Source organism: Acipenser ruthenus, chromosome 12, assembly GCF_902713425.1.
Source record: "Acipenser ruthenus chromosome 12, fAciRut3.2 maternal haplotype, whole genome shotgun sequence".
Lineage (NCBI taxonomy): Eukaryota > Metazoa > Chordata > Actinopteri > Acipenseriformes > Acipenseridae > Acipenser > Acipenser ruthenus.
This window is the reverse complement of record NC_081200.1, coordinates 4,060,658-4,084,535: the sequence shown is the minus strand read 5'-3', so window position 1 is coordinate 4,084,535 and position 23,878 is coordinate 4,060,658. Positions and strand designations below refer to the sequence as shown.

Here is a 23,878-nt window from a genome sequence, read left to right as displayed (position 1 = left end):
ATTTGTTAAAATGTTTGGATGTAAGTGCTCGTTCACAGTCGTCTTAAAATAACGCTAGAATATGTTTTATTGGAAAATAATGATAATAATAAAAACGTTTTAACCGATTCAAATTTTGCTGCAGATGGATTTTCATAAGTTTTCTTTTGGTTAAGTGGCGCAGCAGCTCTCCGATTGATTTTCTTTTTTGGGCGGGGGGTGTTGCAAGCCAACTGAATGTGATTTTGCAAGTTGTATTTGGTAGTACAGATCAGTGGCGAAAAAGTAACTTCTGCAAGGCTCTCGTTTCCTTTTGTATTGTGCGCATTCGTCTTTTTTCTGCATGACAGTTCAGCGTGAGAGGTAACGGCTGGACGTTTTAGTTACACATTGTTCAGAAACTAGGATCAAAGAGTTATGTTTTTGTGCACGTTGTACTGTTTTTACTCAAATAATAGAAGAGACGTGCACTTCTTTCTTATTTGATGACCAAGAAAAATAACTGCATTTCTAAAATGTTCAATTATACAAAGATACCTAATTTAAAGGTTTGATGAAAACGTCTGTTTAGTTTTTGCAATTTATTTTATTTATTAAAAAAAAAAAAGTGTTTCAAAATTATTATTTTCACTCAGTGCAAATTGATTTCCATCTTTCACAATATTTATTCAAATGAATAAAGGACAGTTTAGAGTAGGTTTATTTATAATGTTACAGGTTTAAACATATAAAATGTTTTTAATTAGACATTTTCCCCCCAAGGAGTGCTAATAGTGGGCCGCAGTGCCTAATGCAGATGAATAGGTGGGCTTCATGCATCAAAAACTAAACCACAAAAACAGCGATTGGAATATTTCACAGGTTTGTGCTACTTCCATTGACCACTAGAGGCCCCCATTGTTCTTCAGACTACAGTGCGCTCCGTTTGGAGACGGCACTGACCTTGTTGAAATGAAACGTCTATATGATGTAAATCTTTTACACGTCTATTACACCCATTCACCTGTAATAAAAGAATAAAGTGTCTTACGGTTTAACGTGTTAATCTAAACAATGTCATAGTTTTTATGCAACCATTTTACTTTATACAGTTACCATACCATATAAAAAAAATAAGCAGGATGTTTGTCAAATGTAGTGTGGAGGCGCGGACTTTTTTTTTTTTTTTTTTTTAAATTGTGGGAAGTTAATTGTGTATTAAAGAACACGACATTGCAAATTTGAAGAAAATTAAACCAACGTTGTTCAGAGTTGCGCAACCTATTCCGTAAATACGGTATTTTCGATTCCAGCTCAAGTTTCGTCTGTCAGCTGATTCGTGTTGGCGAGCATTAAAAAAACAAGGAAAACACAGAAAGATGGCCGCTGAGATTCACTCCAGGCCCCAGAGCTCCAGACCAGTTCTTTTAAACAAGATCGAGGGCCACCAGGACACTGTCAATGCGGCGGTTTTTATCCCGAAAGAAGATGGGGTGATCACCGTGGGAGAAGACAGGTAAGCGGCGACCGGGTTCAGTACGCTGATCTAAAACGAGAACAAGTAGTGAATTGCAATTACAGTTTCTTAAAATTTAAGTAATGCAGAAGTTACCAGCGTTCGGTTATCTAATGAGGACATTATGTGAAATTACCCGTAATGTAATTAATTGTTTTAGACCAGGTGTACGATTTGTAAACGGCAGTAAACACACTGGCCACACTACACTCTTCACGGCTTGTAAAAGGGGTGTATATTTTTGTAGATCACGATGTATTAATACATCATTAGACTGGGAACAGTTTTTTTTTTTTTTTTTTTAATAACTTGTGTAGTCAGAAAAAAATGGACATAAGACTTAATTACTGTCACCGTAAAATGTATACACCTGATTATCTGAAGATTTTGTTTCACTATTTTAATTACATTTTTTTGTGCGTGTGTGTGTGTAATAATAATACCAGTTAAAAACAATTCCCTTAAGATGAAAGATACATACTTCTGTATATGCCTTACAAAGAGTTATTGTATCACAGTGAACCTGGGTTGTGTAAATAGCATCGAATAATAACGCGAAGCTGCAGCTGCTGTGTGACTGGCGAACGCATTGCCCTGTGCACAGATAAAGCCTGTATCGAAAGGGATTACAGAGTATATATAGCCAGGTGTCATCCTCGGGTTATATAGCAGAATAAAAACTTGCCACTTTTATACTGTATATGTAAGTTATTTTAATACTGTTTAATATGGTCACATTCATGTACAACTGTTTACTGTTGAAACGCAAGTATTATTAACTATATATATATATATATATATATATATATATATGTATATGTATATGTATATGTATGTGTTCCACCCTGCAGAACAATACGAGTATGGCTGAAGAGAGACAGCGGGCAGTATTGGCCAAGCATCTACCACACTGTATCCTGTAAGTTGCCACTGTGTTTTGTCTGCCATCATAGTTACAGAGCTTACAACACAACCAGTGCCTTGTGTGAAACCACTTGACGACGCACCACAAGAGCAGAACATTCAAGTATTTAAAAGCAGCCCATGATTATACAGTATGTGACTGGAGTTATTTAAAAAGTTTTTCTCTATTTCCAGCGCCTTGTTCAGCCATGTCATATCACCATGACGGCAAACGTCTTTTCATTGGACAGGACGACGGAGCAATAATGGTAAGGCCTACTAGTACTTTAACTTGCACTTCTGTATCCTGCAGTGAATCCAATCTGTAGTATTTTGCATTTCACTTGCACTCATATCTAACCCTGACGTAATATCTGCTCTTGAGCTGCCCCAGTATCAAATCGTACTGTGTTTTGTATTTGCTCTTATTAGGACTGAAGTCACTGTATTTTGTATCGTGCCCTTAATTGTACTGTAATTCTTCATATGTATTTTATTTTGTATACAACTGTAAGTTGCTCTGGGTAAGGGCGTCTGCTAAGAAATTATTAATAATAATAATAATAATAATAATAATAATAATAATAATAATAATAATAGTCATGTTAAAGCTGTCTTGAACATGTTAAAAATGATGACCTGTTAAGAGTTAGAGATACGTTTATTTGTGAGTATACGTGTAGAGAGATTTTAAACTTGCATGTGTCTGGAGAGAATATCAGCTTATTTTACATTTCCTGAAAAGTGTGTGGTGCTTGAATTTGATTGCAATACTGTATTGCAGTATGTCTAAGAATACCTGTCCTTTCAGAATGGGTGTGAGCAGTTTGTGTTTCACAATTTGAATGGCTCATCTTGCACACTCAGAGCTCAGTGCAGACCAGGATTTGTTTTCCACTAGAGGATGATTTTATTGTTCTTTTTCTGAGGTTTAGCAAGCTGTGCTATTGGTGTGCCCCAGGATTCAGACTCGTCTTCTGTAAAACCCATTCCTCAGTTTAGTGCTGTGTGCCAGCGTTCCACCCAGACTCCATGCAGAACATAGTGTGCCTAGACTCGACACAGCACACAGAGGTGTGGAAAAGCACGGTGCATGCATTGAAAACAGCAAAAATCTATATCAAATGTACCAGGGTAATTTATACAAATATGCATGTTGCTGCTGTACCTAATTAACTTGAATCCAAAAACTGGAATGGTTCAAACTGCTCCTTAGTTAAAATAACCACCAAAGCAGTAAAGTAAAGCATCTCTTCTAAAACTTTGTTTTTTTGTTTTAATTGTTTATTTCAGGAATTTGAAATCTCTGAAGACTTTAATAAGATCACATTCGTCAAAACCTACCCAGGTACGATTACATTTAACTGACCGCTCCAAGAGTTAAAGCAAACACCAGTGCTTTAGCCATCGGTGTGAAAATAATGTATCTCTCTATAACGAAAACCAAATGCAAAGAATAGGTTTCCACATTGTGTTACATTCGCCTAGAATTTCTTCAGGCTTCTTCAGGCATAAATTAAAACAAAAAAAAACAGCTGACTGAAAGTTTGCTGAAATCTGAAGTAGCATCTGGTTTGGTCACAGGAAATGATGCAGAGAGTGTCGATAGCAGCCTGACAAGAGCAAAGCTGAACGGTCATCTGTGTGTGCGAACAATGCTGTTCTGTTTCAAAATGTCATAAGAAACACTGACAAGATAATCGGCTCTTTTATGTTCCGTTCACTAAATGTGAATCAACATCAGCTTCAATCAGTTTGCTGCGTGCGGGGTTAAAGAAAATCTACTGCACTGTAGTGTTAGTATTACAGGAATGCCTCTTGCTAGCACTAATCAGTTGCCTTAGCACCATATGTTAACATGTGTCGTTGGAATCTCACAGGAATCCTAGGTCCCATCAGAGGTAGTGTATTAATGTATGTTTAAAAAACAAAACAAAAAAAAGTTTCATGTCTACAGGAGTTCTGTTTTGAATTCTAGAACTTCAACAAATATAATTCAGGACTGAAAGGGTTAAACAATAAAAGGGGGTCCAGGAAGTCCAGGGGAACACTTTTTGTTTGATATTTTGCTTTCTGTCTCAACATTATTACTTTCATTAGTTAAAAAGGCAAGTTGTTCAAACTACACACTCTTGTAACGTGTGTCTCTTATTTCCCAGCTCACCAGAGCCGTGTTTCTGCCATTGTGTTTTGCCCGGAGTGCGAGTGGGTAATCAGCACCGGCCATGATAAGAGTGTGAGCTGGATGTGTTCGAGGAGTGGCAGCATGCTGGGGAGACACTACTTCAGCTCCTGGGCCTCCTGCTTACAGTATCCTTTATCTGATAAATCACTTTGTAGTGAATACATGACTCAAAGCATGGAGTCTATGGGGCTGTTGGATATAAGTTTCACAAGCCTGATTTGCTGCCGTTTTATTAACCCTGAAGTTTGAACGCAGAAGTGAATAGATACACACATAAATAAACGTCTGATGTTCTTCTGATCCTGACTGCAACAGATGTCTTTGTAAAAGATCTCCAGTTCTAATCCCTGCTTCTTTTGTCTGCCCCTGCTTGGTACAGGATTATTCTTATCTTTACGGTTTTGTTTGGTATCTCAGCCTGAGCCTCACTGTATTTCTCTTTGCAATAAGGTATCATGTTCATGTTTGATTGTCAACCAGAAAGACCCAGATGCCGTCCTTTCTCTTAAACGAGACGAGTCTAAGAAGATTAGTTCACAGATGCCCAGATTTTCTAATTTTAAACAGATTCTGTTCTGATGTCTCTTCTTGCTTGTGCAAAGATTCTGTTTCTCTTTCCTTGTTGCTAGTCCTTTTCACGACTCGCATGAATCCTCCTGAATCCTATTGGTTTAGCCACTGGAGCGAATCTGGGAGGTGAACAGCAGCACAGGTAGATGCAGTGAACAGAGGTCAGCTTTACAAAACCAATTTTCTTATGAGAATCCGCTGCTAACTATAGGCCAGGGCTTGTTGTATAAGGGTAATACCCTTTGGTAATATGAATGTATTGTAAGAAGCTTTGTGCTTGGGTTTTTTGTGGGGGACAGAAATGCCATTGTCTGGGCTTTGCCTAGCAACAGCCCTTTTTATAGCTGTCTGCCACTGGCTAGCTGAAGAGTGTGATAGATTCTGTCTTCTCCCTTTTCTAGAGGGACTGTTGATCTTGCAGTTTAATGTGTGGGATGTTTTCTGTAATCTACTGCCTTTTTGCATATCTGAGCTTTATGCTAGGTCCCTTGACAGACACAAGTGAAATCTCAGCACCTTTTCACACACTGGGTTTAATTACATTAGGTGGCATTTTGCAGCGCGCTATCCTAGGAGATATAAAATATCCTAAACCCTAGGTGGACGTCATGTGCTCCTGATTAACAGCCAGTGATAGAAGTGAAGGGGAACGCTGAGAGTTGTCTGGGGTATTCCAGCCTTGTGTTCCTTTGACTGCTGGCGCGTTCAGATTTGATCATGACACAAAGCATGCCTTCGTTGGGGATTGCTCTGGGCAGATCACGTTGCTGAAACTGGACCAGAACACCTACTCCATCATCACCACACTGAAGGGACACGAAGGTGAGCCATGGAGCTGGAGCGATCGGATCTTTGGGTTCTTGCTTGCAGACAGGTCTAGAATTTTCCGTTGCTCACTTTAGACTTCCTTAATCGTTTAAAAACCTTTACATCTGGTACTAAAAATAAGCCAGACACTAGGGTTCATTGAATTTGCTTAAAAACATATCTTCACATTGGACACAAGCTGTGTGCTGACCGTGCATGTGCTCATTTATTTACTCAAACTTGGTACAGCAGTGTAGCTTCCTATGTAAACAAAGGAGAGCCTCTGAACTGTAAAACCTTTGAACCTCAACACTTTCCATTCATTTGCCTAATCTAGGCGATTATTATAAAGTTTTGCTTCTCTGCCAAAAATAAATATAAGTCTTATTAACAGTTTCAAGTACTGCGCTAAAACTCATCAGCAAGGATCTGTGAAAATATTTTCATGGACTTCTAATCCAAATATGATTTAGGTACAGTATATGTATTTTTCTTGTCTCGTTATGGAGCTGGGAGTTTAAACTTGCGATCTTTGATTGAATGATTGTTGAAAGGACAGAGAAACTCATCAAAGCCTTGCTGTTTCCTTTTCCCTGGTGAAACTCAAGGTTCAATGTGTTCTCTTTTTCCTCTGACACAGGTTGTTTTTCACTAAAAGGAGTTCTCTTCCAATGCCTGTATGAAGCGTGTGCTGCATTAAAATGACCCATACTGGAAGTCTATTAGGTTGATCTAAACACCATTGCCTTTTAAATACTCCGAAGCCTCTCTGGAGGACCTCTACCTGTATTGCAGTTCCACGAATTAGCAGTGTGACTCGGCAGTAATGTCTGCACTTTGCAATACTTTGCATCACAAGATTCCTACACAGAGCAATAATGTACGGTATATGGTGGTGTGTGATATACAAATATATTTAGTTATATGGATAAAAAAAGTGATAAATTAAAAGGCTGGCTTTCTTTTTAATATTTTTTTTTTTTTTTTTTTTTTTTTTTAAATACTCCAATTGTTCATTTTGAACCCAAATCCCAGACATTTCCCTGGGTCACCTTCTCAGAATATCTTGTTTTATATTTCAATGTGTAACTTGTCAAATACAGACCTGTGTTATGTTTTTTTTATGAACACCATATATATATATCTCGCACACACAGGTAGTGGACCAAAAAATGGAAACACCTGGGTAAATGAGGGACACCAAGTATATTGAAAACAAGGGCTTCCACACAGGTGTGGCTCATGCGTTAATTAAGCAAATAACATCCCAGCATGCTTAGGGTCATGTATAGAAATGCTGGACAGGCCTGGTTGCCTATAATTATGGCTAGCATGGCTGCAAGAGGAGACCTCAGTGACTTTGAAAGAGGGGGGATTGTTGGGGCGCATTTGGCAGGAGCTTCAGTGACCAAGACAGCTCAACTTACTGATGTTTCATGAACAACGTTGTCTAAGGTGATGTCGGCATGGAACTCCGAGGGAAAGACATCATCAGCAAAGGGCAACAGTGGTCGGAAGTGCATACTCCAGGATCGTGATATCCGTGCATTAATTCGAAGTGCAAGGCAAAACAGGCGAGCAACTGCAGATCAATTGACTGCAAATTTCAACCTGGGGCACGAGCAGCCAGTTTCATCAAAAACGGTCCGCCGAGAACTCCACAGAGCGGGATACCATAGTGGCCCAACGCCCTATTAAGTGACTTTACGTTGGTGTTTCCATTTTTTTGTCCACTACCTGTGTGTGTGTGTGTGTGTGTGTGTGTGTGTGTGTGTGTATATATATATATATATATATATATATATGAATATGTATTCAACTGTTTCCTGATGATAAGGTTGTAAGTAAGAAAATGAATTGTACATTTTGTAATCCTTAGTTATGTGAAATGTGTGAAATCTCCCCGTTGTTGTCATTGCCAGGCAGTGTAGGATCTCTGTACTGGGACCCTGCCCAGCGGCTGCTGTTCTCTGGAGCGTCTGATCACAGTGTTATCATGTGGGACATTGGGGGCCGGAAAGGAAGAACACTGCTGCTTCAGGGCCACCAGTAAGAGCTCAATCACGCTCTCTTTCAGTCTCCCTGTCACTGTTGCATGCTGTATGTCTGTCATTCTTTTGGATTTGCAAGCAACATAAAACTTCATTTCAAATGGCAGTTTAACACTGCTGCTTTTCTCCTGTTTACCATAAACAAAGGCACCAGTGTAGAGGCAATATTTATCTTAGCAACATTCAAAATGGTGGTTTGTGTTTTTGTTGGTACTTTTATCATTTTTGACTTTCACAAAAATATATCTGGCCAGGATATTCCCTTGCCTTGCTCTGCTGCTGTGGAAAACACATTTATCACAGTAAACATTATCATATAGGGTAGTTTTTATATATAATATATATATATATATATATATATATATATATATATATCTATATATATCTATATATATATATATAGATTATATATATATATATATATATATATATATATATATATATATATATATATATATATATATATATATATATATATAATAAATAAAAGGACACTTATGGCATAATGTATAGGAGCTTTATTTTTTACCATATTATGTGTGAACTAACCCTTGTGGTTCTGTTGATTTACTTAGTCAGCACTGTGAAATCCAAACTTTAGAATCATGGGTGGTTTGAGATTTATAGGCCAATGAGACCAAGACATTACCTTTTTCCAAGAGTAGGTTGCTGTCAGTTTTCATGATAACCTCAAGCATGTCTCTTTGTGTGTGTGTGTGTATGTGTTTGACTGGATACTTGATAATGTTTCTATTCCAAGTTACTGCTTAACCTTTAGCCCCCTAAACCGTGTTTACTCTGTTATATTGGACTCCAAGCTCTCTGTCATTCTCTATATTAATAAAATGATGATGATTGGTGTTCTGGTGGAGCTGATGTCTCTCTGTTTGTTCTGCAGTGATAGAGTCCAGTCCCTGTGTTATCTGCAGCTCACCCGGCAGCTGGTCTCCTGTGCTTCCGATGGAGGGATCACAGTGTGGAACATGGACATCAGCAGAGAAGAGGTACCTTGGAGACTTTGTTTGTTCGTTCGTTTATTTCATTCTCACATTGTCTCCTTTCTGGTTGCAGCCTAAGACCTGAAAACGTTCTGACCTTGCAGGCATTCCAAATAAATAGCAAGTTTTACCGAAGAAGAAACAGAAAATGGAAATTGCTCGCTCTTTCTTTTTAGCCCGGCCTGTAAAAGTAATCAAATTAACTTCTCACTGACATTCAGTGAAACTGCTCCTTTTGTGCAATATCCGCTGCTAATTATATCTCGCTGTATCTGCACAATGTTGCAATTGGAGTAGCTAGCAAATCTGCAATCACTTCTGCTTTATGTTGTGGTTGTCTGTCTTTTCTCTTTTACTTGGGATTTCATTTTTATGAAAAAAAAGGCAAAGCCTTTTCTGACATGCCTAGACATGTCTGACTGCCACCCACACACCAATTCAAAATGACCTTCTCGTCTCTGGAGGTCTGCTGGTGTATGCGTGTGTAATGTGATGAAGTGCAGCTTTACGCGTGAGGAAGAAGTAATATCACAGTCATGCTAATCTAACCTAATGGATTTTGTGTCGCTATATTTCTGTGGTCATAACAATTCACCAAGCGTTTAGTGTAAAAAGGCAAGGGCTTATGTGCTTCCTGCTGTTACTAACCTGTTTCTTATGAGTTGTGTATTTTTAGCATGGTTTTCTTCCTCTTCAGATCATGTGCCTTTGCTTCATCATGGGGCCCGTAAATTTGTATACAACTGTATAGGCTGTTAAACCTTTTCAAAAGCAGTCAGAACGTCACTAAGGCTTATAAACGGATAAAACCAAACTACACCTTTTAAACGGGGGAAGTGAAATTGCATATTTTATGTGGTTGGAACAAGGACAATACTCTTAAGCAGGGGAGAGGGGGAGTAACATTTGTAGACTTGTCAGTCGCGTCAAACCTCAGTGTTTTGCTGCACATAGGACTTTAAGTGGCGTCAGTTGGGAGCCTAACGTCTGGAAAGCTTAACCGAAGGATTGCAGGGGGGCTTGAAACTGTTTTTAAAGCCTAGGTTAACCTTGAGCTCTGCTGCTCCCCTCCCTTGTCGGTGGGTTTGGGATGTGATCTTCACTGTGTGTCCTCTATTCCTCACCCTGTGCAGGCTCCTCAGTGGCTGGAGAGTGACTGCTGTCAGAAGTGTGAGCAGCCCTTTTTCTGGAACCTGAAGCAGATGTGGGACAGTAAAACCATCGGCCTTCGACAGGTAACGACTTGCCTGTGCTGAGGGAGACGCCCTTCTCTTACTGAGATACCCAATCAGAGACTTGGCTGTAAAGAGGGAGGAGCCCTCATCTTACTGAGATATCTGACTTCCTCCTTCTGCCAGGAAATCCACATTTAGGTAATGGTTCTTCTGGCATGTAATATAACAAAATTCAAGTATGATGTACTTCGAAAGATTATAAGGATTGTGAGGTTTGTATGTTTATAACAGCTATCCTTTTAATTAATTGTATTTATTTTATTTATTTATTTCCAATAAGGCCACCTTTTACCCAGAGAACGTTATTAAGGTGACTTGCTTTGGGTGCAGTTTCTTAATCAAACAAGTGTTTCCTGTCTTCCTGTTTCAGCATCACTGCAGGAAGTGTGGCAAAGCCGTGTGTGGGAAGTGCAGCTCAAAGCGGTCGACCTACCCGGTAATGGGCTTCGAGTTCCAGGTGCGCGTCTGTGATACCTGCTACGAGACCATCAAAGAGGAGGAGTGAGTAACCATCACATTGGCGCGCGGTCTGGATGAGAAGGCAATTAAAGAACGTGTATGTGTGTGTGTTCCCTTTTCTATATCCAGCACACAGACAATTACAGTAGAACACGTCCTATCCAGTCCTGTAAGATACAATCTCCACTATTAACCGCAGTGTAACCTCTGGCAGGTGTCATTTACACATGCTGCTACCAACTGAACGCTACAGATGGAAACTGATCAGTGTGCATTGTATTATGGGTCTAAAACAGTAAATTCAACTCCTGACAGGACAGAATGGAATTCAGAAGGAGAGTTCATAAAGCCAGGTGTGTTTGAGAATGCAGTTTCACTTTGTACATGCTAACTGTCTCTTGAAATAAAACAAAGTGCTCAGTTTAACCGTGTTCAATGAAAGAAAGAAAGAGATTAGTATACTTACTGTACCGTTAATGATGTTCCTGTTAATTTTATAATGCGTATGCGTTAATAAAGCAGCTGCAAGGTAGTGTAATGACTCTTTGAGATACGGTATTTTAACACATGTCCGACGGACCCCTGAATCAATTCAGTCGGATTTGAAAGGTTCTGCTGAATATCAAAACGTGTTCCTTGACATGAAGTGGTGCTCCTGAATGTCTCCCAGCAGCCTGAGACAGGACGTGCAGTTTTAACGATGTGTGTTCCCTTCCCTAGCCGTACCTCCCTGGCCACGTTTCATGAAGGCAAACACAACATCAACCACATGAATATGGACTCCTCCAGGGGGCTCATGGTGACCTGTGGGAGTGACCGGGTTGTAAAGGTAACTCCCCTGACAGGCCAGGCCTTATTACAGTGCAGTGGAAGATTAGGGTTTCCATATACAAACTGTCTGCTAGTGTTTTTACAGGCCATTTTATTTCAGATCTTCAAATCGTAAAACATGACAATTTAAAAAATAAATAAGTAAAAGTATAACAACTAGATCTTGAGTGTCAGCAGGTATACAGCTCTGTTTAGATATCCTGAACACACACTATTAACAAGGAAAGTGGAAGAAGACATGAGGGAGGAAAAAAATCCTAATACTGTGCATCTTTTACTCATGACTAGGCTTGCTATTCTTTTTTTTTTTGCCAAATCGACGTTTACTTTAGAAAGAATTTACTGTATTTTTTTTCTATCTTTATTTTTCAATTCAAGCAGAGAATGGGTGAAATTGACCTTTATGCTTTTAAAAAAAAAACAAAAAAAAAAACAACATTTTTATCCTATTGAGAAACATTTCATTTAGTCACAAACTACAGATGATTTCTAAATTATTATTTTTGGTAAGAAAAAAAAAATAGCGAGTGGTTTTACCCACGTTTGTCCTATATAAATTTATTTCAGTTTTGGTGAATTCGACGTTTAACGATTTTAATATTGAAAAGTAGCAAGCCTGTTCATGACCCACCGTTGTCTAAACGCACGTTTGTTAGAACTTGTTTATTTTTATTTCCCTGTGGCGCACTTCTCAGTTCTGTTACAACTTGCCATTTGTATTCCACTCTCATTCTCTCTAATTCTCTGAAATGACCTCCTTTCAGATCTGGGATATGACACAGGTGACTGGCTGTAGCTTAGCAACAGGCTTCTCTCCCCGCTGAGCATCATTATCCTGCCGAGCCGTACCCCAGCCCTGCGGACAGAAATTACCATGGAAACACTGTCCCTTTTAAACCCTTTCCTTCTGGAACACTTGACATTTCAACACAACCACTGCTTTGAAGACATATTTAAAGTCGCACTGCTTTATGACTTCTGGGTCACTTCGGGCAGAAAGTTATACATTCATTATACATTCAATTAGAAACTCTGTAAAGCACTGCATAGTGGATATGGCATTGCCCGAGAAATCAGATGCTTCTTGTTTTAAGCAGATTACTCAATGTATTGGCTCCTCAGATTTTTATACTATTGGGCAGTCAACTTCTATTTTTATGACACAAAAAATTGACCAGGACACAGTGAAGGCAATGAAGTTGCAATATACAGCTATGGCCAAAAGTTTTGCGTCTGAATCGTAAAATTCTAGGTGGTGCAAAACTTTTGGCCAGAGCTGTATTCTGTGTTACTATTAGAACTTCTGATTTGTACTCCAAAAAGAAATAAATATTAAAGAGAAGTATTTTATTGGGATCCTTTGTAGTAAGGGTTGCCCCTGCATATATGTGTGTGAGTAAATCTGTAATAAAGAGTAAACTTGTTGCCTCATGCAACTGTTCTGGATGCAGGAATATAGTGGTTTAAAATAAAAATGATACTCCAGTTGAGAAAATAGCTTGTGCAGGAAACGAGATTCTCTTTGTTGTGACGCATCATGCTTTTTCTGCTCTTACCGGCTTCATATTATTGTAAAAAAATTCTTTATTGTGGTTAAAAAAAAAAAAAAAAAACCCAGCAAGAATAGTTTGTAATAAACTGACACACCTCACCCTGAGCTCTTTTTCCATTAATATTGAATTTAAAGTTTGCTGTTGGTAGTTTACATTAAGTGAAGATGTTGACCAAGCATCTTTGACAGAAGCACACAAGGTTTATAATTTATATTTGGTAATTTGTTGACTGAAGGCAATTTACTGCTGATCTATCTGAAGCTGAGCCGCGCTGTCAGCACCAACATAAAAATGTACCAGGACTAGATTGTTTAAATTTAGAGAAATATTTAGCAGTTGTGTCCTGTCCGAACTATCACATGTTAAAAGATGCTTAAGTACTATATAATGACATTGGTATTACTCTAAGTACTATGTACCTACATAAACAAAAATAAAGACAATTCACACAGTTGGCTTATATAATATATGGATGCACTGTTAGAAATGTGTCACAAGTTAGTTTGTTAAACAGACAGGTGTTATTGTTGAAAATGGGGCGTACTGTATATTGCACATATGTTAAGTACTTCCAGAGTATAATAGTACATGTGTTTTTCCATAGTACATAGTATTGTATCAAGTGCCAGTCCATAGAAGTCCCCCGCAGGTAATTTAAGGTGACTTGTTGATGGTTCATTATAGTCTTCAGTTTTTTTTTCCTGGGGTATTGCAGATAAAATCATCAGTGTTGTTAATCACTGCACTGGAAAGTAAGAGTCCAGTCTTCAGAGCCAATGTCAGATTTAATATGTTGATGCTCATATATGGTAGGTTTGTAAATGATTGTTTCCTAGTTGCTTTCTGATTGACCTAGTTATAGCTCTCACAACCCTAGCCTGTAGGAAATGTTCTGAGTTGTTTTTTCATCTTTGTCTTAATTAATTTTAACTGAATCAAATTAAAAAGGAGTGCCTCGTTGTCAACAAGTGAATGCACTGGTTGTGCACGATTTTGCTTTCGAATGGCACTTAAAATATGTTTTTACATGAAATTGTCTTGTAGTGATGTGCTAATTGGAGACCTGAGATGATAATTAAGCTGCATTAGCTCAACTGGATACATATATAAAAAAGCCAATATGTACAATACATAATCTCACTCACAATTACAACTAGATTCACTGCAGTGCAACCATCCCAGCCAGGCATTTCAGGATCACTCGCTCATACCTGATTCAGGGTGGTGGGGTGCCTTTTATAAATGGCCATTGTGTGGATGAGGAAGATTTAGGGATTCAGAATGCATTAAGAAGCTGTGTTCATGTCACGCTGTGTGCCCCCTTTGTTGTACATAGTGGCTTTCTAATGTAATGACAGTTCTGAGAACTGTTAACAATGTTCTTAACCTGTGTTAACGATTAATTTCTATTGAAATGGTACTGTACTAAATACTGCTGCAACGCTAACAGACCAATGTATTCTACACTGTCACATTTTACAATAAATTATAACTTCTCAGTACTGTTTGTCTGGATTTCCTGGTCATTTATTGTTTACAGATTAATTTAGACGTGTAGATTTATCATGTTTAATTCACAGTTTTACCTTGAAAGGTAAAAGCATCATGTTAAAGATTCTCTGATTCTTTTCTCATTAATATTTATAGACAATTTACAACACAATGCTTTAAAATATTCTCCCCAAGCTCAAAACTTTACTAAAATGGACAAGCTGTCCATTCATCCTCAGTATTTAAGCTCTGTTCCTCTCTCTCTCCATACAAGGCTACAGAGTTTAGAATTGATGAAAACAGAAAGTGAACCAATAGATTGGATCTGTAAGCAAACCACCCCAACATAAATAGACACTGGCTTTATTATGGCATTACATTCTTAGCAGTTTTATTTATTTCTTTACATATTATAAAAATACAGGTTACCTGTTGACACATTACATTTTTACCCAGAACAATTATTTCCAAATGACTGGAAAATTAAAAGTTCTAGTATAAACATTAGTGCATGACATGTAGAATTATTTCAGAAAACGGCAGCATTAATATGTATTAAATATTGTTCTATTAACATAAACTGCATGTATAAATATTTATGCAGCACTGTTAGTAAACCCAAGAAATGCTGTTTAGTATCAATGGCAATAATGTTTCATTTCCATGAGCAGATGGACTTTTGTCTTGGTTTCTGACTCACACATTTTCCACTTGCATTACCCTAGCTGAGCTTGATATTAATCAACTGTTAACTAAACATAGTCACAAACCAATCTGACATTATGTTCCACTATTTGAAAACCATGCTCCTAGTGGCTACCATACTTATGGTTTAAAAATAAAATCCTCTTGCAGCCTGGTTACCTTGAAAAATGACTTCATGATTTGTGTTAACATGGCACACGTCCAGCCATTACGTATTTCCATTCTCATCATGATCTTTTTAGTATCACAGCCAACCCCACTGCAACAACTGCATCAATTACACCATATAACTCCTGCCTGGTCACTTAGAAACAACTTGTTCTATTGTGCAGATGTAATACAAGTCAACATATGAATTTATTAATATTAATATATGATATATTAATAATGTATAAATCAACTTTACAGTAGTAAAGGCATGTTGTTTTTTATTGAGGTTGAAAGGAATTTGCTAAATCATCCAGGATCTTCATAAACTTCTGCTCCTCTTCAGGGGTGGATCTTGTCCACGCCAGGGGCAGATGAGTAGAAACCGCTTTCCGATCTGTTGAAGAGTGGTAAAGGTTGGCATTACTAACTGCCGAAGGTACACTGCGGGGGTCTGCTGTGTGCTTTTCATCGCTTGGTATCAATGGCTGGAGTCAAAGTGCTTCGCATTGCCATTACTTAAACAGGAGTGGTCTTCACACGAGCTGATCTGAAGAGGGACGACTCAACTGTACGACTGTTTAAAGATATTGTGCTGTACCTTGAAAGAAGAGGCCGCTCGGCTGTGTCCTTGCTGCTTCCGACAGGGCGAGCCAGACGATGGTGTCTGCCCCCTGCTCTGCAGTGCGCAGCTTGTTCTTCATTGATCGGTGGAAGTCTGGCATTGCTGATCTCACAGCTACAAGATGATCAGAGACACAGCATATGGTTAAATAAGGTACTCATGCCAAGCGGGATGTAACACAAGACCAGAAGTCAACAAAACAGTACCAACAAACATTTGATTGACCTTTATTTATTTTTTTGTACCTGGGGTATCCGCCCAGCCTGGATGCATTGCTGAGAAGTGAATGCTGCTGTGCATTTTCGCCCACTGTTCAGTCATCACTACCTGCTGACGCTGTATAGAGAACAAACAGAATCACTGGAGCCCAGTTTTAAACTAAGCAGTAAGATCTGTTAAAAGCTAGTTTCACAACACTGCACACCTCGAGGTGTCTTACAGCTCTAAAATAAAATGGTGCATTTCAGAAGAGAAACCATGAACGGTGTGGTAAAACCAACGTTTAGCGATGAGGCTAAAAACCAGATAATCAGAAAACGAGAGCTCTGTTCACCCAAGCCATTTCAAAATCCTGTTTTAAATTTAAAACAGAAATATACTATACAATCTTATATTAAATATTGCAAACAGGGTAGCGATGAGAAAGATTTATTGAACACGAATTCATTTTCACCGCTGTTGATTTGTCAAACTTTGAATGCTATGTTAAATTACGCTTCTTAACTACTTGTTAGTGGCTTTGTATTATTACCAGTACCGCTCTCTCTCTGAATTAAATAACACATTGATTTAGAGCTAGAACAATGCAGGGTCGTGTCCCTGCTTCAAGCAGCACATGCAGTATTCATTACCTTATTCTGTGCATACACCAGGGTCCCATCAAAGTGGCCCTTCTCTGCCTGGAGGTCCTCCGTATCTAGCTTTTGGATGAGCATTCCTCCCGAAGACACTGTGATCTGAGAGGGAGGGGGGGGGGTGTAGAAGACACCAGTAAATCATCATCATCACATCACTGTTTAGAGTTTGTACACACCAGCACTCTTAAATCATGCTACTGTAGCACATCTCCATCCAGACAGGATAGAGTTACTGATAGCTGAAAAGCTCTACATGTGTAAACTGGACTAAACACCGTGTGACAGCTCTAAAGCCAAACATTTCATCATTTAAAAAAAAGAACAAACATAAATGTGAAAGTGTGGTTGAAAATAACATGTTTATAATTATAAGTAATTTAATACTGACAATTGGGTGTAATGTGATTTCAGCAATGCCGTGCCATCTGGTGTTCAAGGGAGCAATTGCAACAGTATCACCAAAGAGTGAAGGGTATTCTGCAGTGGTTTTAAAGTCTGTAGCTATAGCCATTTTGTTCTGCACTGTAGGAACTTGGCGGTGACTTGAGATCTTCCTTCTTGTCATGTTGACAAAGGCAACATTTGTTCCAGTTGGTCTTCCATTGAGATTAAAAGTTAGCAGTAGTGGCCATTTTGAGAGGTTGAGATCAATGGTTCAAGGCCCTGGGTTTATGCTTTTACTACCTTTCACCTAAGCACTAAGTTCGTGCCTTTGCCCTACACCTAGCCCGATCATTCATCCAGCCTACACCTATTCCGATCATTCATCCAGCCTACACCTAGCCCGATCATTCATCCAGCCTACACCTAGCCCTGATCATTCATCCAGCCTACACCTAGCCCGTTCATTCATCCAGCCTACACCTAGCCCTGATCATTCATCCAGCCTACACCTAGCCCGATCATTCATCCAGCCTACACCTAGCCCTGATCATTCATCCAGCCTACACCTAGCCCGTTCATTCATCCAGCCTACACCTAGCCCTGATCATTCATCCAGCCTACACCTAGCCCTGATCATTCATCCAGCCTACACCTAGCACGATCATTCATCCAGCCTACACCTAGCCCGATCATTCATCCAGCCTACACCTAGCCAGATCATTCATCCAGCCTACACCTAGCCAGATCATTCATCCTGCCTACACCTAGCCCTGATCATTCATCCAGCCTACACCTAGCCCGATCATTCATCCAGCCTACACCTAGCCCGATCATTCATCCAGCCTACACCTAGCCCGATCATTCATCCAGCCTACACCTAGCCCTGATCATTCATCCAGCCTACACCTAGCCCTGATCATTCATCCAGCCTACACCTAGCCCTGATCATTCATCCAGCCTACACCTAGCCCTGATCATTCATCCAGCCTACACCTAGCCCGATCATTCATCCAGCCTACACCTAGCCCTGATCATTCATCCAGCCTACACCTAGCCCTGATCATTCATCCAGCCTACACCTAGCCCAGATCATTCATCCAGCCTACACCTAGCCCGATCATTCATCCAGCCTACACCTAGCCCTGATCATTCATCCAGCCTACACCTAGCCCTGATCATTCATCCAGCCTACACCTAGCCCTGATCATTCATCCAGCCTACACCTAGCCCTGATCATTCATCCAGCCTACACCTAGACCGATCATTCATCCAGCCTACACCTAGCCTGATCATTCATCCAGCCTACACCTAGCCCTGATCATTCATCCAGCCTACACCTAGCCCTGATCATTCATCCAGCCTACACCTAGCCAGATCATTCATCCAGCCTACACCTAGCCCTGATCATTCATCCAGCCTACACCTAGCCCTGATCATTCATCCAGCCTACACCTAGCCCTGATCATTCATCCAGCCTACACCTAGACCGATCATTCATCCAGCCTACACCTAGCCCTGATCATTCATCTAGCCTACACCTAGCCCTGATCATTCATCCAGCCTACACCTAGCCTGATCATTCATCCAGCCTACACCTAGCCCTGATCATTCATCCAGCCTACACCTAGCCCTGATCATTCATCCAGCCTACACCTAGCCCTGATCATTCATCCAGCCTACACCTAGCCCGATCATTCATCCAGCCTACACCTAGCCCTGATCATTCATCCAGCCTACACCTAGCCCTGATCATTCATCCAGCCTACACCTAGCCCAGATCATTCATCCAGCCTACACCTAGCCCGATCATTCATCCAGCCTACACCTAGCCCTGATCATTCATCCAGCCTACACCTAGCCCTGATCATTCATCCAGCCTACACCTAGCCCGATCATTCATCCAGCCTACACCTAGCCCTGATCATTCATCCAGCCTACACCTATTCCGATCATTCATCCAGCCTACACCTAGCCCGATCATTCATCCAGTGACATTTAAGTCCTGTGCGATCTGTACACCATCCGGATAACTAAATCCACATCTTGGCTCAGCTCTCCCGCGCTGGCACATCCTGTCGATCCAGGTGTGGCTACCTAACTATCAAAGGGCTTATTAGGTAGCATTTGGGGCACTAAATTACAGCTGCATGCTGATTACAAATACATTAACTGACACTGAACTCCATGCTGAGTTGCACAGCAGTGATGTCTCCAGTGTACCCTGGTAGTGCATTGGCATTCACTCTTTTCCTTCTGCTTTAATGTTCAGTGACACCTATTTTCATCACATTTTCCTGAAGTGATGCATAAAAACTATCTGAGAGGTGGCAGAAGCTGCTGCATGCTCATAAACACAGAAATGGACACTTAAATCATCCAAATCGGACAACTCTGTCAATTTCTGAAGCGAAAACAGCCATTCCAAGAAATCATTGGTGGCCATCTTGAAAAACGGCCGCCAACTTTGATTTTCACAGGGCTAACATTTTTATTTTTCTAAAAAGATACACCATTGTGAATGTCTCTAGCAAGTTCCATGCTTGTATCACCATTTGAACGATTCCTGTGAAAAAATTCACTTATCTGCTCCACTATTGGGGAATCACATTGTCATACCCAAGGATTTTAGACTTAAAATCGGTCTAATATTAGATAACAAGTAAGAAAACGGATTCAATGTACAGTATAGTAATTCAGTTTTTGCTGTCTAGCATTGTGTGGTCCCATAGTTGCAGAACAGTGATACTGATTAAAACTGGTATCCTTTCGAGGGCTGTTTTGCATTTTCACTGCAAGCACTTGTAACATTTTTCACAGCGGCATTAAAATAAGTCAAGTTTGCTTGGGCTTGTTAAATCTCAATATAAATTCTTCTACGGTCAGATTTGAGCTTTTGCATTAAATGGCCATATGGAGTGCCATCTGCTGGCAGTCGCTGTTCCCAGGCAACACAGCATTCCAGGGTACGCATGGAAACTGCTTATAGCATCCTGATCATGTGATGTGTTAACCCCTTATCCACACATGCTCCAACTGTCAGATTCCCATGCGGCCTTTTAAGTATCCTGCAAATTGTACATTCATACCATGAACACATTAGCTGCTATGCCATGCCGAAGCAGTCTGCTTGCTTTGTAATCACCCTGTACAGTACGACGCTCACTGACAGCTCTAATGTAGCGTTTTAAATACGAGATACTTCCGCTATGTACTCACCACCCTGGGACTGTCGCTTTTTTCCAGTAATGGGATCAGGCTTTTGGTGAGAATAAAAGTGCCTAACAGAATAAGGAAACTGTTTTAATAAAACGTAAATCAAGCGTGCCATCGTGCTACAGCTTTGCAACCCTTTTGAGCATGTATTCAGCTTGCTTTCATTCTGTTAGTAAGGCATTACATAAAATAGAGAAACTCTACACTAGACCAAAAATAACATACAAAGATACAGCAGATGTCATTATTACCCAACGTATGAATTGCAGTTGAAAGTGCCCCAATACACTGAACACACTGATTCATTTGGAACATATTCCTAATTGCAGGCTGGTGGTTATTGTGTAAATCACTCGGCTACTTCGAGCCGCTGCTTTGGAAAAACACTATCAATCCCAAACTGAAGGAACCATCAATCAAGCGGCCCTGCATGTCCCTGTGCACTTGCAGTCCTTCGCTGTTTTTGAATAAACATTTTTATTAGGATTGACAGAAGTAATTACACTGCTACACAGAATTGAAAAGGTCAGTATTTGCACAAGGTACTTGGTGCTAGTAAGCAGTCCATATACAGTGAAACCCGCTTGCTATGGAAAAGACAGACAAGCAAAGCAGACACACGACTTTATAGCCATCCTGATGTCACCAGAGTTTCGGGACAGTTGCTCTTTGTATATTCCTATCACAGTGCATACTTCTACTGAATTGCGTCACATGCTACATAAAAATAATTCTTACAAAACATTTCTTTTTTTACCAAGAGTGTTTGTTGCGAAGTTCATTTCCATTCCTTCAGCATTAAGTTCCCGTTGATTTACCATGCATCCTGCATTATTGATCTAAAACACAAACACACAGGGATTGGGAAACATTTTGTATTATTAAATACATGAGCAAGTAAACCTTAAAAAAAAAAAAAATCACATTATTATTAATGTGTGACACTATATTTTTCAAAAGGACAAAAAAAAGACTAAAAGCTGTTGTCCAAAGTTAATCTCTGACAATATAAATCCTTCATACAGTATATAAACACCTATAGATAGTGAGATGAGGTACATTATGAAATTCAGCACAAACATACCAAAACATTCAGTGATTTATGATCTTTTTTGAATCCTTCAGCGAACTCCCAGACCTTCTTTGCTTCTGACATGTCGAGAATGTGAACGAAAATATCCTGAAATGAAAGATTTTCAAAATAAGTTATAGGTCTGCTCTTGAATAGGAGGGCACGGACAGCTGGTCATGTTTGTGATCTGCAGCAATTGACATTTCAGCTGTGGATTTCTGCCCAGAGCACACCTTCATTATGTCAACACATTCAAATCAAAGTAGCTCCTTAAAGCATGTAAAAGACCAGGTCAAAATCTGCTTGTCTAATGCAGTATACATGCAGGCTTCAGAAAAGTGAACATGTGACAGAAGACAGCAGACCCAAACAAAATCACGAGAGAAGTCCTAGTCAAATCAATTTCCACACTGTGTGCTGCTACAGGGCTGTGACCAGGGTAACCGATTCTATCCTGTCACATAGCATTCGATGGAAAAGCAAAGGTAGTAATTAATTAGATCCACAGTCCAGGGAAAACTGACTTCATTGTAAAATGCAAAACACTCACATTGTTTCCACTCTCTTTGGCAATTTCTGCTCTAGCTTCCTCTGCACGATCCTTGTTTCTGCAAACCAGATGGACAGCGCCCCCTGTGCAGGTTTAAATACATACAGCGTTACAGTAGGCCAAGGCTACTGTACAGTCCGGGTACAGGTAAAATTACATAATTAACTACTTCAGGGAGGTTTGATTGGTTCATTTTAACTCCCCAGAACAGGGTTGGAAACAAATCAAAAGTGGAAGGGCCAACTTTGGCCACTCCTGCAGTAGATTAAATAAAATCATTTTCACCAACTGGACCTTAAAAATAAATAAATCATGAATTGCCCATGCAATCTCTCTTTACATCACACATCATCTGCAGGTCAATACCATCTTTTCTCTCTAATGGCCAAGTCTATTGCTGTAACAATTCATGTCGCTTGTGGAAGGTTGCTACTCCCCAATATAAGAGCAAAGGAATTGTAAAGACTGAGCCAGCAGACACTCTTTAGCTCTGACCAAGGTCCTCTTTCAAGTATGAAATGAATTAATTTAAAAATGATGGGTACATTGGTAAGCCTATCAGCTTCCATTCCTTTGCCTCTATCTTTGGAGCCACAAATATTATTAATAAACCTTTATCATCACCCAACTCATGGTCAGTGTTTGAGGGTTTATATTTTTTGTAATATGCAGATATAGTCTATAACATAGACTCCCCTTTTAACTAAATTCTCAAGGGCTGTTTACACCAGTTGCAGTGTTCAGCACTCTCATAAGATTAATACACGCACACACACATACATAAAAACAACAACTGATCAAGTAAAAACGGAATGAGCATGCAATAGAATTTGTTTTCACTTGCTATGTCTGTTCAATATGAAGCAGAACCACAAACTGTGTGTATATACAGTACCATAGTGCTATGGTACTGTACGCTGTCTCTATACACGCTTGTCACCTTTCTTGGCTATCTCCAGGGCAGATGCTTTTCCAAGCCCACTGTTGGCTCCTGTGATCATATAGGACCTATCTGAAACTGTGACATCCATGTCCTTCTCCACGAAGAGCCTAGCTGCAGCTTCATAGCCACCCCTGGAATACACATGCACATGTCAGACTGAGAAACCGAGAAACTGAGAAATTGCACTTCTGATAGTTCCTTTACTCTGAAGTAGCGGTACTTCACGAACAGTAATACAGAACTTTACGCAGCCAATGCTTTAAAAACTATAACTAACATCAACAGACAACAGCGAATTGTTTCTACAAGGTTACTGCTGTTTTTTTGGTTTTTTTTTTTTTTAATTAATAATAATAAATGGCACACGCCTGTACTGTATTTGTTGCATACAGTATAAACAACGCCCTGTACGTTTCCAAACATTCTGCTCGTAATTCTCTGCTCGTTAAAAAAAGCAATACCTTTTAAAATATTTGTACTTGCCCTACCTCGTGTATTCCTGAATTCCTTTAAAAAACCAGATCGTGTTTCGATAAAGTGACATTACTGTTTCGTGTAACAAGTTCCAATAATTATTTACACGCGCACCTCCTCCTTTCTGTGTTATGAAACACAGCAGATATCACGTGTGTGTGCGTTTGGGAGCTGCGTGTGTAAAGTTTATTGCCATCTGGCGGAGAAACTTGCAAATAAATGAATAGTTTCTTGTATAAAAACAAGAAAACCTATTTTAACTCAAGTGTTTTAACGAAGGTTGTTTCTATGTCTGTTTTAATGAATACAATAACGTTTTACATTTATAAACCTGCGAATAGCGACAGTGAA

The 23,878-nt window shown here is 39.6% G+C and overlaps 2 protein-coding genes across 2 annotated transcripts; one reads left to right on the top strand and one right to left on the bottom strand.

Moving 5' to 3' along the window:
• Nucleotides 1-777: 777 nt before the first annotated feature.
• LOC117417264 (WD repeat and FYVE domain-containing protein 1-like) lies at nucleotides 778-14,568 on the top strand. Its single transcript, XM_034029255.3, has 13 exons — nucleotides 778-840; nucleotides 1,272-1,474; nucleotides 2,326-2,393; nucleotides 2,573-2,646; nucleotides 3,671-3,725; nucleotides 4,537-4,687; nucleotides 5,842-5,954; nucleotides 7,862-7,988; nucleotides 8,889-8,994; nucleotides 10,122-10,223; nucleotides 10,594-10,724; nucleotides 11,403-11,511; nucleotides 12,278-14,568. Exons 1-13 carry the CDS (start codon nucleotides 793-795, stop codon nucleotides 12,335-12,337), a joined length of 1,347 nt encoding a protein of 448 aa, XP_033885146.3. The 5' UTR covers nucleotides 778-792; the 3' UTR covers nucleotides 12,338-14,568.
• A 336-nt stretch (nucleotides 14,569-14,904) lies between these two features.
• Nucleotides 14,905-23,690, bottom strand: LOC117416622 (dehydrogenase/reductase SDR family member 12-like). The gene is made up of 10 exons (XM_034027883.3): nucleotides 23,542-23,690; nucleotides 23,051-23,184; nucleotides 22,111-22,193; nucleotides 21,573-21,668; nucleotides 21,246-21,327; nucleotides 20,492-20,553; nucleotides 16,886-16,990; nucleotides 16,280-16,370; nucleotides 16,011-16,148; nucleotides 14,905-15,806 (listed from the first exon to the last, which is right to left on the bottom strand). The coding sequence occupies exons 1-10, from the start codon at nucleotides 23,595-23,597 to the stop codon at nucleotides 15,691-15,693; spliced, it is 963 nt and encodes a 320-aa protein (XP_033883774.2). The 5' UTR covers nucleotides 23,598-23,690; the 3' UTR covers nucleotides 14,905-15,690.
• Between the last annotated feature and the right edge of the window lie 188 nt (nucleotides 23,691-23,878).

What these genes read in the sequence shown, in the direction of transcription:
- LOC117417264 (XM_034029255.3), top strand. Translation starts at nt 793, where the DNA reads ATGCATCAAAAACTAAACCACAAAAACAGCGATTGGAATATTTCACAG. An exon ending in ATTCGTCAAAACCTACCCAG is followed by an intron (nt 3,726 to 4,536) that starts GTACGATTACAT and finishes CTTATTTCCCAG; the next exon opens with CTCACCAGAGCCGTGTTTCT. An exon ending in AAACCATCGGCCTTCGACAG is followed by an intron (nt 10,224 to 10,593) that starts GTAACGACTTGC and finishes TTCCTGTTTCAG; the next exon opens with CATCACTGCAGGAAGTGTGG.
- LOC117416622 (XM_034027883.3), bottom strand. Translation starts at nt 23,597, where the DNA reads ATGTCACTTTATCGAAACACGATCTGGTTTTTTAAAGGAATTCAGGAA. An exon ending in GGAATTCAGGAATACACGAG is followed by an intron (nt 23,185 to 23,541) that starts GTAGGGCAAGTA and finishes TGTGTATTCCAG; the next exon opens with GGGTGGCTATGAAGCTGCAG. An exon ending in TGGTGTATGCACAGAATAAG is followed by an intron (nt 16,371 to 16,885) that starts GTAATGAATACT and finishes TTCTCTATACAG; the next exon opens with CGTCAGCAGGTAGTGATGAC.